Genomic DNA, 14,206 nt, shown 5'->3' with positions numbered 1-14,206 from the left:
GGGGAGAAGATGGAACGGATTGATGGCATTACAATTTATTTCGATGAAAAACGGGTGTTTTGTTTTACAAATGTTCCGCGAGGCTTTTAATTTCTCCATGTGGTCATTCTAGGGTGTTGTGTGCAGAATTTTGAGGGGAAACTGGGAAAGGAAAGGGGGAGAGCTGTAACGATAAATACGCATTCCAGAAGCAATGCAGTCCCAAATAATAAAAAAAATAACGGCATTTCTGGTGATACCATTGTAATTTTAACCATTTTGTTGTTCTGTTTGCAAATTTGAACGATTTTGTTGTTTTGTTTGCAAATTTGATTTGATTTTCGCATCCTGCGCCTGGCGCCGGAGGGGCGGGTCTCAAGCACGGATTTCCCAACTTGTGACGTCATTTGTAGCTGGCTGGCGCCGGCGTCCAATAGGAGGACCGGCAAACAAAACACTGTGCTGGTAGCTCGCTAAGCTAGGAGCGCCATCTTGAAGTCAGAGTGCTGTTGAAAGCCGACACAAATCGGGAAAACGCCCCATTCCGCGTTGCGGAGTTTGCTTTTTCTTGCCTTCGAACCTTCGAGGGCTGCGTCGAAACGCGCTCGGCATGGCTCGGACTTGTTACGCCGCCCATTAAAGACGTGCCAGTGCGGACTTGGCCGCTGTGCTAGTTAGCTTGTAGCTTAGGGAGGGGGAGGGAGGGAGGAGCGGGGGATTTGGTCCATTTTTTTTCTCCCCCGAAGTAGTTTGTTTATGTTGTTCCACACGGACATGTCATCTTCAAACCAAGGTAAAGTGCCACAAAAGTCCACTCGAAATTCTACCGGCATGGATGGACGTTGCTGCTTGTCATTTCCTGCGCGTTTTGTGCCGAATAGTTAAGTCGGACACTTTGCTAAAGATAGCGTGACAGCGGTGGCTAAGTTAGCTTCGAAGCTAAGCTAAGTACTGAGAGTAGAGGGAGTTGCACAAGTCACAGCACCTAATTGCAAAATTGCTCAAGTCACTTTTAACTTACAGTCGATAACAAACACCAAAGTGCTTGCTAAAAGTGTGTGTGTGTTTTAATGTACATCTTTGCATATTTTTATCAGTCAGGTCATAGAAATTCACAAAGGTTGAATCGAGGCAAGTGGACTGACTCTTCTTGTTTTTTTCCCCCTTTTGTTTCCATAAACGTTAAAAAATGACGTATGCAGTTATATTTAACATTTGCTTGTCGACCCGAAGCTCGTGTAATATTGTGATGTTATTTTTGGGGACGCCAAACGTCACAACAATGCATTTGAAATGACGCAAGATGTGCTTAAACTGCAGACTTTATGAGCTTTGTAAAGGATATCGAGTTTGTTTCATTTGAAATCCATCGTGGTGCTTACTGTTTAGAGACCAAAGATGAGTATTGTGTCCCTGTCCCGATATTCTTGGACTCAAATGTATGTTTGTGTATTTGTGTGAATATTGTTGCAATGATTCCTTAATTTCCTTCTTAATAAATTACAGGATAGCCATCTTTACAATTCAACTCAATATATTGTAAATGCAACTCTATGAAATACAAATTGAGTGGACTAGATCAGTTACACTACTTAATTTCATCGCCATGTTTCAGCATCACTGCATTTTTGTTTGATGCAAGAAATCGTTAACAGAGCCTCGTAGAAAGAAGTCCAAGAGAGTGATGTCTGGTGAACAAGGTGGCCAAGGAATTCAAATCAAATCAAATTTCTCATCCAGAGATCTCTCTGGAAATGTTTGATTTCATCCTACCAACTTTTCCGAATATACCCAACAATTTCTATTATTTTTCTCTCCGTCTATGTACAGTATGTCAAATGCTGGATTGCCGTTGAGTGCAGGAGGCGCTATTGGAATTGACCTGTCGTTTGTGCCACATTGTCTGATTTATGAATAGATTTAGCAGAGCCAGATCTGGGTCTGGGGGCAAGCGGGGCCCAAGCCAGCGGCGGGGCTGTCGTTCCAAAAGGAAGCAAGAGACGAGCAGCGTAAGTGATCAAAAGGATGCTCAGAATTTCACCTTATGCGTTGCTGTTATTTTATTTGTCTCCTATTTGGATTGCAGCCCCGATTTTGACGATGACGAAGGAAACAAGTTGTTCAGGTACTCGAGTCTTATCATCGTCTCCATTGCCTTGCGTGATTCCATGCCGACAGCTTTCATCTGATGGCTGCGTGTTCTTTCCTTTATCAGGTGTGACGACGACACAGGAGGCTCCAACGACAAAGAGCGCTTCGCTAGGTAGGGCCATCGGGTTCGGTGCATTTGTGTTGCGTTAACAAAAGCCGTCCTTGCTCCCTGTTCTTTTCCTTTTCTCGCACCTTTTTTATTGATCTAGTTAGTGTGGAACCTCCATAGTTGAAATGCCCCCCAATAATCATTCAACCCCAAATTTTCAATGCCAACAATACCGCAAGTGGCAAGACAATCATAGAACATACTGTATCTATTACACCACTAAAAGAGGATATTTGTAGTTGTATTTATTTTTGAATCAATTTGCTGGCAGCCAGTGGCTTTGAAGTAGGTGAGCACTTTCAAGGACCAGCTAAAGGTAAGCTTATCCTGGACTTGTTGTAGCCTCACACAAGGCTCAATGTCCAAATCTGTTCGATGCATCCGAGACTTTCCAAGGGTTACTTACTAACTTAAGGCCTATTTTAGTGGTTTTAATTGCAACAACTGGCATGTGAACAATTTTTCTGTTTTATTTTGTGAAAAGAACAAAGTATTTGCTGTTGCCAAAAGTCATGCAAGAATCATCCTGATTGCTTTTGCTATGAAAAGTATTCATTGCCTAAACAAAAGATGACAAATCACCTAGAGAGTAAAACAACTGTATGAAGCCGATTATGAAATCCACCTCGCTTGGTAACATTTGTGGATTACGTGGACGCTGAACCACCCGCCTGAGAATACACAACTAGCATGAAAAAAAAATTAGCCATTGATTTTTTTTTCTTGTCTTGACGCACAAACTTACTTGGTTGTCATCAAATAACCAGTTTATTTAAAAAAAAAAAACATGTTTAACAGCATATTTTCAAATAAAGCCCCTGAACTTCTGTTTTTTTTAACAATAAGTAGTGGCGACTGTTTTTTTTTCACTGCTCAAAATACTTTCACATACAAATGGCAGCATAAATCTCAGTACGGTTGTTTGGTTGTATAAATGCAACATTGTAAACGAAAGTCTGATTGGGTGATTGATTTTAAAGGGACAAAAAAATATCCCCCAAACTGGGTTTGAGCGTCTGGTGGGACCTTGTTTTCAGAGAAGCGCACAAGTACTTTATTATAATTTTTTGCTGCGTTTTAGCGGGTTGGTCTTGCTTCCAGGTTTTTGGAAGAGGATCAAAGTTTTGCAGATAAGGAAAAAGTGTCCAGGTATGGCGGGAGGCTCCTCCTCCCGCTTGTCAACATGTCCCGATTGGATGCACTGATGATTTAAGTCGTGTCCCGACTCCTCCTAACACTTTTGTTGGGACCACAAGCTCACTCGCCATCTTGACAGGAAATTTCAAGCCTGGCAATGTTGCGCTTCTTCACCAACAGCTGGTGGTCTCTCCTAAGCCCGCTTTCCTTTATGCTGGCTCACTAACAACTACACGATGTTTCACTTTGGTAACGCTTCCCTTTTCTCTTTATTTCTCTCCTCAGTCTCTCTCTCTCTCTCTGCATTTGCTCTCTGTTGTCACACACACATGGCCTTGAAAGAGCAGACTGTCACTTTGTCACCTTGATTTTGATTTCTTTAAAAAAAAAAAAAAATCATCTCATCGCCACCTCTTCCCGAGAGACGAGCCAACGTCACATTACGACATGAACTCTAAACTCTTCCCCGCGTTGTCCGCCCGCCCCATCTGGCTCTCCCTCCTGTCCTGTCCGCCTCAGGGAGAACCACAGCGAGATCGAGCGGCGGAGGCGCAACAAGATGACGGCCTACATCACGGAGCTGTCGGACATGGTGCCCACGTGCAGCGCGCTGGCGCGGAAGCCCGACAAGCTCACCATCCTGCGAATGGCCGTGTCCCACATGAAGTCGCTGGGAGGGAGCGGAAACACCAACGCCGAAGGCTCCTACAAACCGTCCTTTCTCACCGACCAGGTGAAGACAAATTTGGGAAGGGGGAACATCTCATCATAGTGACGGATTGATTCCGTTTACATTAGCAGGGTTTGGAGTTTGGGTGCGGACCGCCAGGCTTACAAAGCATGGAGGGAAACCCTGTTAGTGTTGAACAAAATAGTGTGTCGTCTAGTGACCGACAGTGGAATTACACCCAAAATAAATGAGAAGCAGAACAACATTTAGTTAGGACTGGGCAAAAGTTCACGAAATAGCGGGAGCCTCAATTTACTGCAGTAAAAAGAGGAATTATTTTTAGTAACGAAATAGTGGGAGCCTCAATTTACTGCAGTAAAAAGAGGAATTATTTTTAGTAGTAAGTTTTTTTCACATACAGATGAAGTTTTTATTTTTATAAAAAGTTTAATCTTGGTTCTCAAATCTTTTTTCCCCCTTTGAAATTAATGGGGGAAAAATACATTTGAAATGTGTTATGTAATAAGAGAAATAGCACCAGTAAAACCAGTGTAACCATAAGAACTCAAATGTTAGCACGCCAAAATCGTCAGTTCGTTTCATTGTGCTGCTCTTTCTGGCGCGCCCGCCTATAAAAGAAAAGTCAAGTTGTCATAATAATGTTGTTTTTTTGTGACAACTTCAAGTTGGTAGAGTCCCGTTTGAACCCGGTCCAGGGCCAAAGCAAGTCATAGCTTTGTGTTTCCATCCAATTGACTTCCCGCACAAACTGAAGTGCTTGTAAATGTCTTTTAGAAGCTTTTTTGACGGCGTTTGCCTGCAGGAGCTGAAGCACCTCATCTTGGAGGCAGCCGACGGCTTCCTGTTTGTGGTGTCGTGCGAGACCGGTCGCATCGTGTACGTGTCGGACTCGCTCACGCCCGTCCTCAACCAGTCGCAGTCCGACTGGCTGGGCTCGTCCCTCTACGACCAGCTGCACCCCGACGACACGGAGAAGCTGAGGGAGCAGCTGTCCACGGCGGAGAACAACAACACAGGTACGCCCGGCATGAAGCGGGAAAGCAAAACAAAGCCCAAAAAGTCCGGGATGCTGATTGTGTTCCTTCAAAGGGAGGATGTTGGACCTGAAAACGGGAACAGTGAAGAAGGAGAGCCAGCAATCCTCCGCACGGATGACGATGGGAGCCCGCCGATCGTTCATATGCAGAATGAGGTGTCCGATTGTTGATTTATATACAGTCAGAGGTGTCCCTGAATGCACCATTTGGTCAAATGGTGGCTTGTATCTAATTGCAGGTGTGGCTCGTGTCCAGTGGAACCCATGTCCATGAACAGACTAAACTTCCTTCGGAATAGAAACAGGTGATTGGTTCAAAACCACCACTTTGTTATGGTGCTAATGTGAAGGACCAAGTTTGAGCATTTGAATGCTGCTGCTTCAAACTAGGAACGGTCTGGGCGCCGCAAAGGAAGGCGAGCCTCAGTACGTGGTGGTCCACTGTACAGGATACATCCGGTCCTGGCCGCCTGCAGGTACAACATGCTGGACGCTGACCTTTCATACGCTTCGTCTCCAAAGTTTTCACTGGCGCGTCGCTTCTCCTTCATTTTGTTGTGACAGACGGATTCCAAAATGGAATCAACTCATTTTATTCTGCTAAGTTACAAACACAATACCTCAGAATGACAAAAGATATATTTATTTATTTATGTATTGAAATTCTTGCAAATTAAAAAGAACAAAAACAAGGAATAAGCCTCGCTCAGTACTTGATGTTGCCAGCTTATTCAACGAGACTTGAGGCTGTAATTGTTTGAAAAGTTGCATCAACAAAGAGCAGTACTGAGCAAAGGCTGTGAATACGAAGTACATGTGCTGTCTTAGTTTCATATTTTTCATACTTTTGCAAAAAACTCATCAACTTGAGTCGCCAGTTCTTTTTGTGTGTTTTTGAAAAAATAATAATTGAAATGCACTTTGGACCAAGGCTCTGAAGTAACGTGCTGTAAATACTTTTTCTTGTAGTGTACATTCTACTTTGTTGTCCTGCACTGACACACACTTTTGTGTTTTAGGAGTGTCCTTATCAGACAATGAAGCGGACAACACTCAGGGGAGTCGCTACTGTCTCGTTGCAATCGGCAGACTACAGGTTGGAATAACGCCGTACGTCTGCTTAGAATGTGATTTGTGTCCTGCAAGCATATCGAGAACAACATATTTATTACTTCATGGTCAGGCTTGAGACTTTTCTGCATTCTGATGTTTGCGCACTTTGGCTGGCTTTTGAAATGCTTTGTCTGTTATCCGTCACTGACACAACTCTTATGTTACCAAGTCACAAGAAGGACTTTTTCCAAATGCTGCTTAAATGATTGTCAGTGCATTTTTCCAAATACCGCCCCAGGTGACCTGCTGTCCAGGTGACACGGACGTCAACAGTATCAGCGTTCCGGTGGAGTTCATCTCGCGCCACAACTGCCAGGGCATATTCACGTTTGTGGACCACCGCTGCGTGGCAGCCGTCAGCTACCAGCCTCAGGTGCACACTCCCAGGAGAACACTCTGCTTTTTCCGTTTTAAATAGAGGAGCTCAATGATGTAGCGTTGCCTCATATGCTGTGTCTTTTAGGAGCTGTTGGGAAAGAACATTCTAGAACTTGCCCATCCAGAAGATCAGGGCTTGCTCCGGGACAGCTTCCAACAGGTACGAAATCAATACAGTTTGGTTGTCCACATTAGGCTCGCGGGTGAGTCGAGCCCAGGCTGGATGGAAGACCAAAATTAATACAAGTGAAAATAAAAACGGATATTAAAAATATAAGTAAAAAATTCCAATTATATATATATATAAATGGAAAAAAAATATATATATGTATCTAAAACGACATTGAAAAAATAAATACAAAAATATATAAATAGAATTAAATATCAATCACGCTCTGCTCTCACATTTATTTATTTCGTGTTGCACACTCACACTGGTCAGGACGAAATGTTATTCAAATGAGGGGCGGTCCTAATGGTGTTAAAGTAAGTCAATCCTTTTCACAATAGCCTTTATTGAACGTCACCCTATTCACACAATATTTTGACGTTTCTGTCTTATGTCTTATTGTGGCGTTACTGCTGGGGTTGATTTTACCCACCGCGCGTGAGTAGTTGGCTTCCTAATGCCTTCTGTCCTTTAGTGTGATTTGTTAAAGGTCACATGTGTGAAACATGACCTAGCAGTGTAGTGGAGCGTGTATGAATGTTTGCAACCAGGCGGCTGTGCAGCCCCTCTCTCTCTCTCTCTCTCTCTCTCTCTCGCTCTCTCGCTCTCTCGCTCTCGCTCTCGCTCTCGCTCTCGCTCTCGCTCTCTCTCTCTCTCTCTCTCTCTCTCTCTCTCTCTCTAGCGTGTGTGTGTTTCGTTATTATGTAAGAAATGGAGTTGGACAGATGTATGGAATGTGTCCACTGCGGGATCATTTCATCCTTATTTATCGAGTTCTGCTTTCTTGGCTGAGTCATTACACTTTGTTGTCATGCTCCGTCCACACACAACGAAGACAAGTAAATATTTCACAATTCAGTGTTGCCCATCTGTTTTGTAAATGGTCCTCAAATCGGAGCAAATGTAGTTCATTTTTTACAGGACACCTGCGCAACAAGCAAAATGACAAAATGGCTGCTTCAATCCAAAATGGCAGACTTTTTGGGCATGGGTTCTTGAGATGTTTTTCTGAGGGTCTGCTAACTAATGATAGACAGTTACCAAATTCTGCCTCCGTTTTTCAGATGGTTTTGTCCATGTCGTGTAGAAACTTTGGTAATACACGGCACACATTTGGTCATGGCAACAGGCGATCAGTTGTTTATAATAACATCATTACAAAACACGCATATTTAATCCAACTCAACTCACCTTCAGTTTTCAGCCCCTTTGACAGATTTGAAACCGCTTCAGTTAAAGTGATTTGTCCAGCCTGTCGTTTTGTTGTATTCATTCAATCAATTGTCATTTTACTGTGGTTATTGTCATAATATGTTTTTTTCTTGTGGTTTATGTCCGCACTTTATTACAACGGCGGTTGTTGCAATTTTTCAGACTTAAATTTGTGCTCAACCACGACATTGCACAGGGTGGGGCAAAGCAGTTTAGCCCCGCCCTTGTAGTGGTCTCTAGCTCAATTTTATTGTTGGAAAATCAGAGAATGTTTGAGTTGTGCACGCATGCATCTTCACAGCAAAAACGTGTCATTTGGTCGAATGAAACTGCAAGCTGCCTTCAACTTACAGCAAGTGTTTGAATTCACTTGAATGGTTGCAAATGGGCTGGATGGCAAATTGCTGGAGATGCTCTTCAGACGTGCAGTGTCGTGCGTTTGCCACTTACTTGCATGAAGGTCAGCATGCTCCTGTCACTGTGTGTCCGCAGGTGATGAAGCTGAAGGGACAAGTACTTTCAGTCATGTTCAGGTTCCGCTCCAAATCCAGAGAATGGATTTGGATAAGGACCAGCTCCTTCACCTTCCAGAATCCCTTTTCCGAAGAGATTGAATACATCATCTGCACAAATGTCAATGTCAAGTGAGTTTCCTATTTCAAGCTTCTTCTTTTTTCTTGCTGCTGATAACACACCATTAAACGTATGTATTTGAAAGATGTCACCGTCGTAAGGTGAATGCTAATCCATGAGCCCACTCCCACGTCCTTGTACACTTCAAATGTCACACTGACCCCTGTCTCCCTATATTCCACCTCTGGGGGGTGGGGGACAATAGAAACGCGACTCAGGACCCCCTCACTCCCATCCGTTCCCCGGGGGGTTTGCTGCCCCCCTCCCTTGGTCAGAGCAACACAAACAGCTCCCCCGTCGCTGTTAGCCCGGCACACGTCGCTACCAGGTGAGAGCAGGTTGGACGAGACGGTAGCGGCTTCTTCGTGGTGGACGAACGACTGGCTCCTCCTCCTGGCAGCAATGCTGGTGGTGTGAGAATGCATGGCAAACGCTTTCAGATGGTTGCTCGTCAACTTCGGACTAGAGCTGGGCAACTGTACAACAAATAATCATCGTCTTTATTTTTAATTGACATCGGAATCACAATTTGTTCATTGGTTTGAAAACATATTTATTCAACTACCAAGAACTCAACTTTAAATATAACTTGAAAGAGCAACCCAAAAAATAATTAGTAACAAAGTAAAATAATACTATTTTAAAAATGGCAATAAAAATCAATACATAATGATAAATACAGGCTGTTCCTGCAGTGCATGTCTTGGCCTCTTAGGGGCAGCGCGGTGCTGTGTATGCATGGAGTACACACTTCAATAATTGCGATTAGGACAAATATGTGCCGTTTGAGTTTTGATATCACCTGTCTGAAGCATTTGTGAGAGTTAATCGTTGTTTGTGGGAATATCACTCCCAGAATTTAGACAATTGACAAGCATTAGCACGGGTAGTGTTTTTAAAACCAAGTATCTATTCGTATTTGATTGTTTTTGTTGTTAAGTTTCACAGTGTACTCCAAATGGGGTTCAAGCACGCTCAGGGAAGGCAGACGAACACGCGTTGCACACTTGCTGCACAAGCAACATGGTGCGTTCGGGTGCTTTCACAACGCAGGAACACACACACTGCGCCGTACGGCGTGTTACTCGTTTTTCTTTTGATTAGAACGCTTTTACTTGAGCGAGTGAGAAGGCAAAATCAAAATTGTTGTATCGATTTAATTGCCCAGCCCTACTTCTAACCAAGTTTTTCAGGTGTCATTGCATGGGAGCAGCAAATGCTAAACTAGAATGTCAAGTTAATACTCTCCCTTCTCTCTTTTTTGGTGTTGCCGTGGTGACCGGTGGTGGGCTCTTATATTATTATTATTATTATTTTTTTTTTTTTGTATGTCTTTTTCACTGGCTAGATGCAGGTGTGGTGACATTCTTGAACAAGCCCGCTTTGACGGCACTTGCAATCGGCACTCATCGTCATCTTCTCCTTTCACAGGCAATTGCAGCAGCAACAGCAGCAGGCCGAGCTAGAAGGGGGCGGGGCCAGAGACGGCCTGTATGAGGCAGGACCCATAACGCTCTCGCAGGTACAGCCAAGGACGGCCTTTTCTCTTGTGAAAGTTGGCCAAAGTTGAACTGGATGGGCACATTCCTTAACCTGCAAGTGCTACGCTTGCATGGCCAGAGAAATCAAGCAAAATATGACTTTGATGTGGTTGCGGCCGTCCCCAAAATTGTCAGTCATCAATTTATTTGACGTACCACAGGCTTGTACTAATAAAGCGCAAGCCCCCTTTTTAAATATGGAATACGAGCCGTCGGGGTGTTATGTCTGCAAAACCAGTAGGGCTGGGCAATATCGAAAAAATATCAATATTGCGATATTGACCCATGCAATATGTATGTCGCAAACTCATGCAATAAGTTTCATATGGAATCGTATGCTTTTATTTGAATTTGACCAGTCAGACGCAAACTTAAATGTGCATCACCATCCCATAGTTAAACATTAGCTAGGGTAATTAATTACAATTAATTAACTAAGAATATGTTGCGCTTATTTATTTTGCCACATGAAAAAAGTGCTATTCTTTCATTAGATAATACAAATGTTATTTTTTTAGGTACATGTTGTATACCACAATAATATCGATGACGCAATATTCAACAATCATATCACATATCGCATGTTTTTCCAATATTGTGCAGCTCTAAAAACCACTAACACGATAAGACGGGCTGCGCTGGTGCTCGCTGTACCTAATCAAGTGGCCAAAGCCATCAAAAAAGGCTTGCTATGTCAAATCACCACGAAAGCCAAGAGAATGTTGTGCTGATGTAATTTGCTATGCTTACAGATGTTAGTCAAATGTCGTTTTGACCAAAAGCACGAGTCAACTCGCATTATTAGCTACGCTTCCAATGATCAATCCATATTGATCTCGAGTATTGAGGTGGATGAATTTGCTTTATTGATACAACTTACCTCCTTCAGCAAAATCTTGATCTTGGATAATGATCCGCTCATTTTCATCTTAAAAACTCAATTTGATGCCGCTTCCTCAGCTCATGGTTGGATTTGTTGTTTGATGGCTTACGGGCCGGCTGTCGACCTTTGAAAAGGAGTTTGGCGAAGATGATATAAGCGCAGTTGTTTGCTTTTGTGAAGTATTAAAGGCTTTTTGTCTGATTCGGGGAGAGGCATCAGCGCAGACTTTGATGTGAATGCTCATGCACATTTTCAGCACTGACAGCCCAATTTGTTTGTGTGGTTTTTAAAATGTATTTCATTTATTTTGGCATATTAAGTTAGTGATTAAACATGGTTTTGTGCTGGTGTCGTGCTGACGTTGGTGAGCAGCAGCATATGTTAGCAAAATGACGTCTATGCAAGGATTCCACCTGACAGCAACGATATGCTTGCGCGACTTTATCTTGCTGAATGTTCCAATGTACCCATAAAGCTGTATAACATCATACGGATGTTAGTCCGAGTATTTGGAAGATAATCACTGATAACGGTTATCCTCAGATGCCGGTGCAGCCGGTGACGTCGGCCGGCCCAGACCACAGCAAGAGCCTGGAAAAGCCCGACATGTATCCTTCCCTTTTCCAAGGCCCCAGTCAGGCGAAGGCCCTAGCCGCCACCTCAACGCCCTCGGCCCAAATCTACCCGCCGGTCAACAACTTCAACTCCGCTCGCGCCGCAGATGCATACAGGTTGGATGTGGAAGATTTCTTCTCACCTTTTAGACCGTAGTTTCATTTTTCGTCAACAAGTGGCAGTAGCGATTCGAAATTGGATATTCTACGTTTAGTAGCTTTAAATGTGTATGTATATATATACTGTATATATATTTAAACTTTTTTTGATTATTATTATTCTAATATAGCCATGTTGTCTTGTTCTTTGATTTCATTTTCCTACAACGCTGCTTCCACACTGTGCAGGCCAGTCAATATGGCGCCGCAGATGGCACAGCCAGCCCACTCAGCAGGCCAGATGCTGGCCCAGATGTCCCGTCAGAACGGAGCCCCGCAGCCCGCCACCCCCTCCAACACCGGCAGCCCCCTCCACGGAGGACCGGCGGCAGGGTGGCCTGGTCCCGGAGCAGGCGCCGGAACACAGTTCAATAATCAGGTGCTGTCAATTATTGTGTGTAAATGCCAAAGAGAGTTTAAAAATTTTAAACTGTTTGAGTTCACACGCGTTTATGTACCGTTTGGTCACAGATATGAATTATAATATCAAGTGTGGGAACGGCGACCCCAAATGGAACATAATTACTGTACTTCATGTGCACATTTTGCTGGTCAATAATGCAAAATCAATTTATAGCCAGTAGGGTTGTCAAAATTAAGACATTAATTTTGAGTAAATTTAAAGTTTGTTAACGCGCAATTCATGACCGCCCCTTACTTTGAGAACCTTGGAGAACCTGTACTGGGGAAATTGCAGCAGACGCGTCAAGAAAAATGCACTGAGCTGTCACCAATGTCTTACAAATGCAATTATGCCATCTAGTGGCAGAAAAATGATCCCAACACAAATCATTATCACTCGTTTTTTTACAGTGCAGTACATCTTTTTAATTTTAACTCCATTTTATGAAGTATTATCAAATTACTGTATCAATGACTAAAATATGCAGCCATATTTCTATTAGTTTAACATTTTTTCTGCTTTTATGTTAAGAAGAGTATAAAAACTTACAAGAAAAATGTTGTATTGTACATTTAGAACGGATATAAAATTTACGATTATTAAGTATTGAAGTCTTGTGATTAATGACACCTCTAATAGCCAATAACTAATTAACGGATGAATCATTTTGCTAATTGGTGCAATAATTGATTTGGAAAATACTTTGCACTTTTCAGCAGGTGGCTCCCCAAGCAGCAAAGACCATGTCTCCACCGTTTGCTCCCATGGGCGGATTTGGAGGCGGCTCTTCAAGTTCTTTTGGCCAGATGCCCACCGGCGCTGCGCCCAGCCAGACCAGCGCCACAAATTACCCACAAATCAACACGCGCGCCAGCGCCAACCCAAACGGTTACGGTCGGTAACCCGCTTTGACTTTGTTGTCCCAGAAAATTGTCGGTTTGACAGCCAGCCGCCTTTCCCTCTCCAGATGCGTCTCAGTCGCAGTTCCCCTCCCGGGCAACGGAGGCAGTGTGGCCCCAGTGGCCGGGCCAGCAGCAGCACTCGCAAAGCAACGCAGAGCAGCACCCGCAAGCGCAAGGCAACCAGCAAGACATGTTTACTGTGAGTGATGACGCAAGAGCTCGTTTTCGGCGATTGTCCTCCTTGGGTGTCCCAAACGTCCTCTGGGATAAGCACGAGAACATTTGGGTGGAAGTTAATCTGTCTGTGTGTCTTTTCAGGACGTGTTGTCCATGCTGGAGCAGCCCAGCAACTTCAACAGCGATGACTTTGATATTCCCATGTACCCCTCATTTAACGAGTGACAATCTTTTTCTTTTCCCCAAACCCTTCACGACTTTGTTACTTTCCACTCCTGTTCTCTTTGCTTTTTGCTTGGCTTCCATCGCATTGCTCAACCAGGAGCCACGGACAGTCTTGACTGCAGGTAAGAAAACGAAACGAGGGATGGCAGCCATTTTGCCTACAAAAAAAAATCATTTGGAAGGACGTGAGTCTATTCACAATCCTCACACACACATCATGGCCTTTTGTTCTTGTATGTTCCTGATTCTTCTCAGGCATTTGAACTTCTCGCATTTAGACTGAATGGATCCAATCTTTTTTTTCTTTTCTTTTTTAATAATATATAACTCTCAGGAAATGGCAGGCGTGTGTTTGCTTTTGTGTGTGTGTGTGTGTGTGTGTGTGTGTGTTTTTTTTAAATTGTCACACACGAGCACACGATCTGTTTGCGCTTCCCATATGAACGTTTTGAAATCAACGTCAGGCCTCTGCATGCTTTCATGGAGTGCTTCTACATCACCTTGATTTCTACTTTGGACGTGGCTTCACCTACGCGTTCTTTCTGTTTTTCTCTGGGCACAGTAGTATTTATTTTATTTTTTTTAAATGTACAGTGGAACCTCCAAAGTGGACCACCACCCGTTCACTGATGCTGGTTTAACTTCCAATAAGCAACATTGTCGAGCACAATGGTATAGAAGCTCCACCCACTAA

General features: G+C 43.5%; 1 protein-coding gene and 1 long non-coding RNA gene across 7 annotated transcripts; one reads left to right on the top strand and one right to left on the bottom strand.

Moving 5' to 3' along the window:
- Positions 1-435: 435 nt before the first annotated feature.
- arnt (aryl hydrocarbon receptor nuclear translocator) lies at positions 436-13,652 on the top strand. Of its 4 annotated transcripts, none has more exons than XM_077575047.1 (20): positions 436-772; positions 1,898-1,988; positions 2,066-2,104; positions 2,195-2,242; positions 3,896-4,109; positions 4,870-5,083; positions 5,157-5,259; positions 5,343-5,408; positions 5,494-5,579; positions 6,123-6,199; positions 6,455-6,589; positions 6,680-6,754; positions 8,468-8,619; positions 8,814-8,936; positions 10,040-10,130; positions 11,576-11,763; positions 11,995-12,184; positions 12,928-13,102; positions 13,176-13,309; positions 13,429-13,652. In XM_077575047.1, the coding sequence occupies exons 1-20, from the start codon at positions 736-738 to the stop codon at positions 13,510-13,512; spliced, it is 2,322 nt and encodes a 773-aa protein (XP_077431173.1). In that variant the 5' UTR covers positions 436-735; the 3' UTR covers positions 13,513-13,652. The 4 variants fall into 4 exon arrangements, with proteins under 4 accessions (XP_077431173.1, XP_077431172.1, XP_077431175.1 ...); XM_077575046.1 differs by having other exon boundaries at positions 12,925-13,102; XM_077575049.1 differs by lacking the exon at positions 8,814-8,936.
- LOC144057470 (uncharacterized) lies at positions 5,731-11,167 on the bottom strand. Of its 3 annotated transcripts, none has more exons than XR_013295250.1 (3): positions 11,030-11,167; positions 8,426-9,013; positions 5,731-6,813 (listed from the first exon to the last, which is right to left on the bottom strand). It is a non-coding gene; the product is annotated as an uncharacterized LOC144057470 (long non-coding RNA). The 3 variants fall into 3 exon arrangements; XR_013295249.1 differs by having other exon boundaries at positions 5,731-8,598; positions 8,671-9,013; XR_013295248.1 differs by having other exon boundaries at positions 5,731-9,013.
- Positions 13,653-14,206: the final 554 nt, after the last annotated feature.

The sequence above is a fragment of the Vanacampus margaritifer genome, chromosome 9 (genome assembly GCF_051991255.1).
Source record: "Vanacampus margaritifer isolate UIUO_Vmar chromosome 9, RoL_Vmar_1.0, whole genome shotgun sequence".
Taxonomy (NCBI): Eukaryota; Metazoa; Chordata; class Actinopteri; order Syngnathiformes; family Syngnathidae; genus Vanacampus; species Vanacampus margaritifer.
The sequence above is the reverse complement of the archived record's forward strand: the minus strand, read 5'-3'. Positions and strand labels throughout refer to the sequence as shown.

Excerpts from the sequence above, each read along its gene's own strand:
- arnt (XM_077575046.1), top strand. The coding sequence starts at position 736 with ATGTTGTTCCACACGGACATGTCATCTTCAAACCAAG. Across the intron at positions 6,755-8,467 it reads TCCGGGACAGCTTCCAACAG|GTGATGAAGCTGAAGGGACA; the intron begins GTACGAAATCAA and ends GTGTGTCCGCAG. Across the intron at positions 13,103-13,175 it reads CGCCAACCCAAACGGTTACG|ATGCGTCTCAGTCGCAGTTC; the intron begins GTCGGTAACCCG and ends TTCCCTCTCCAG.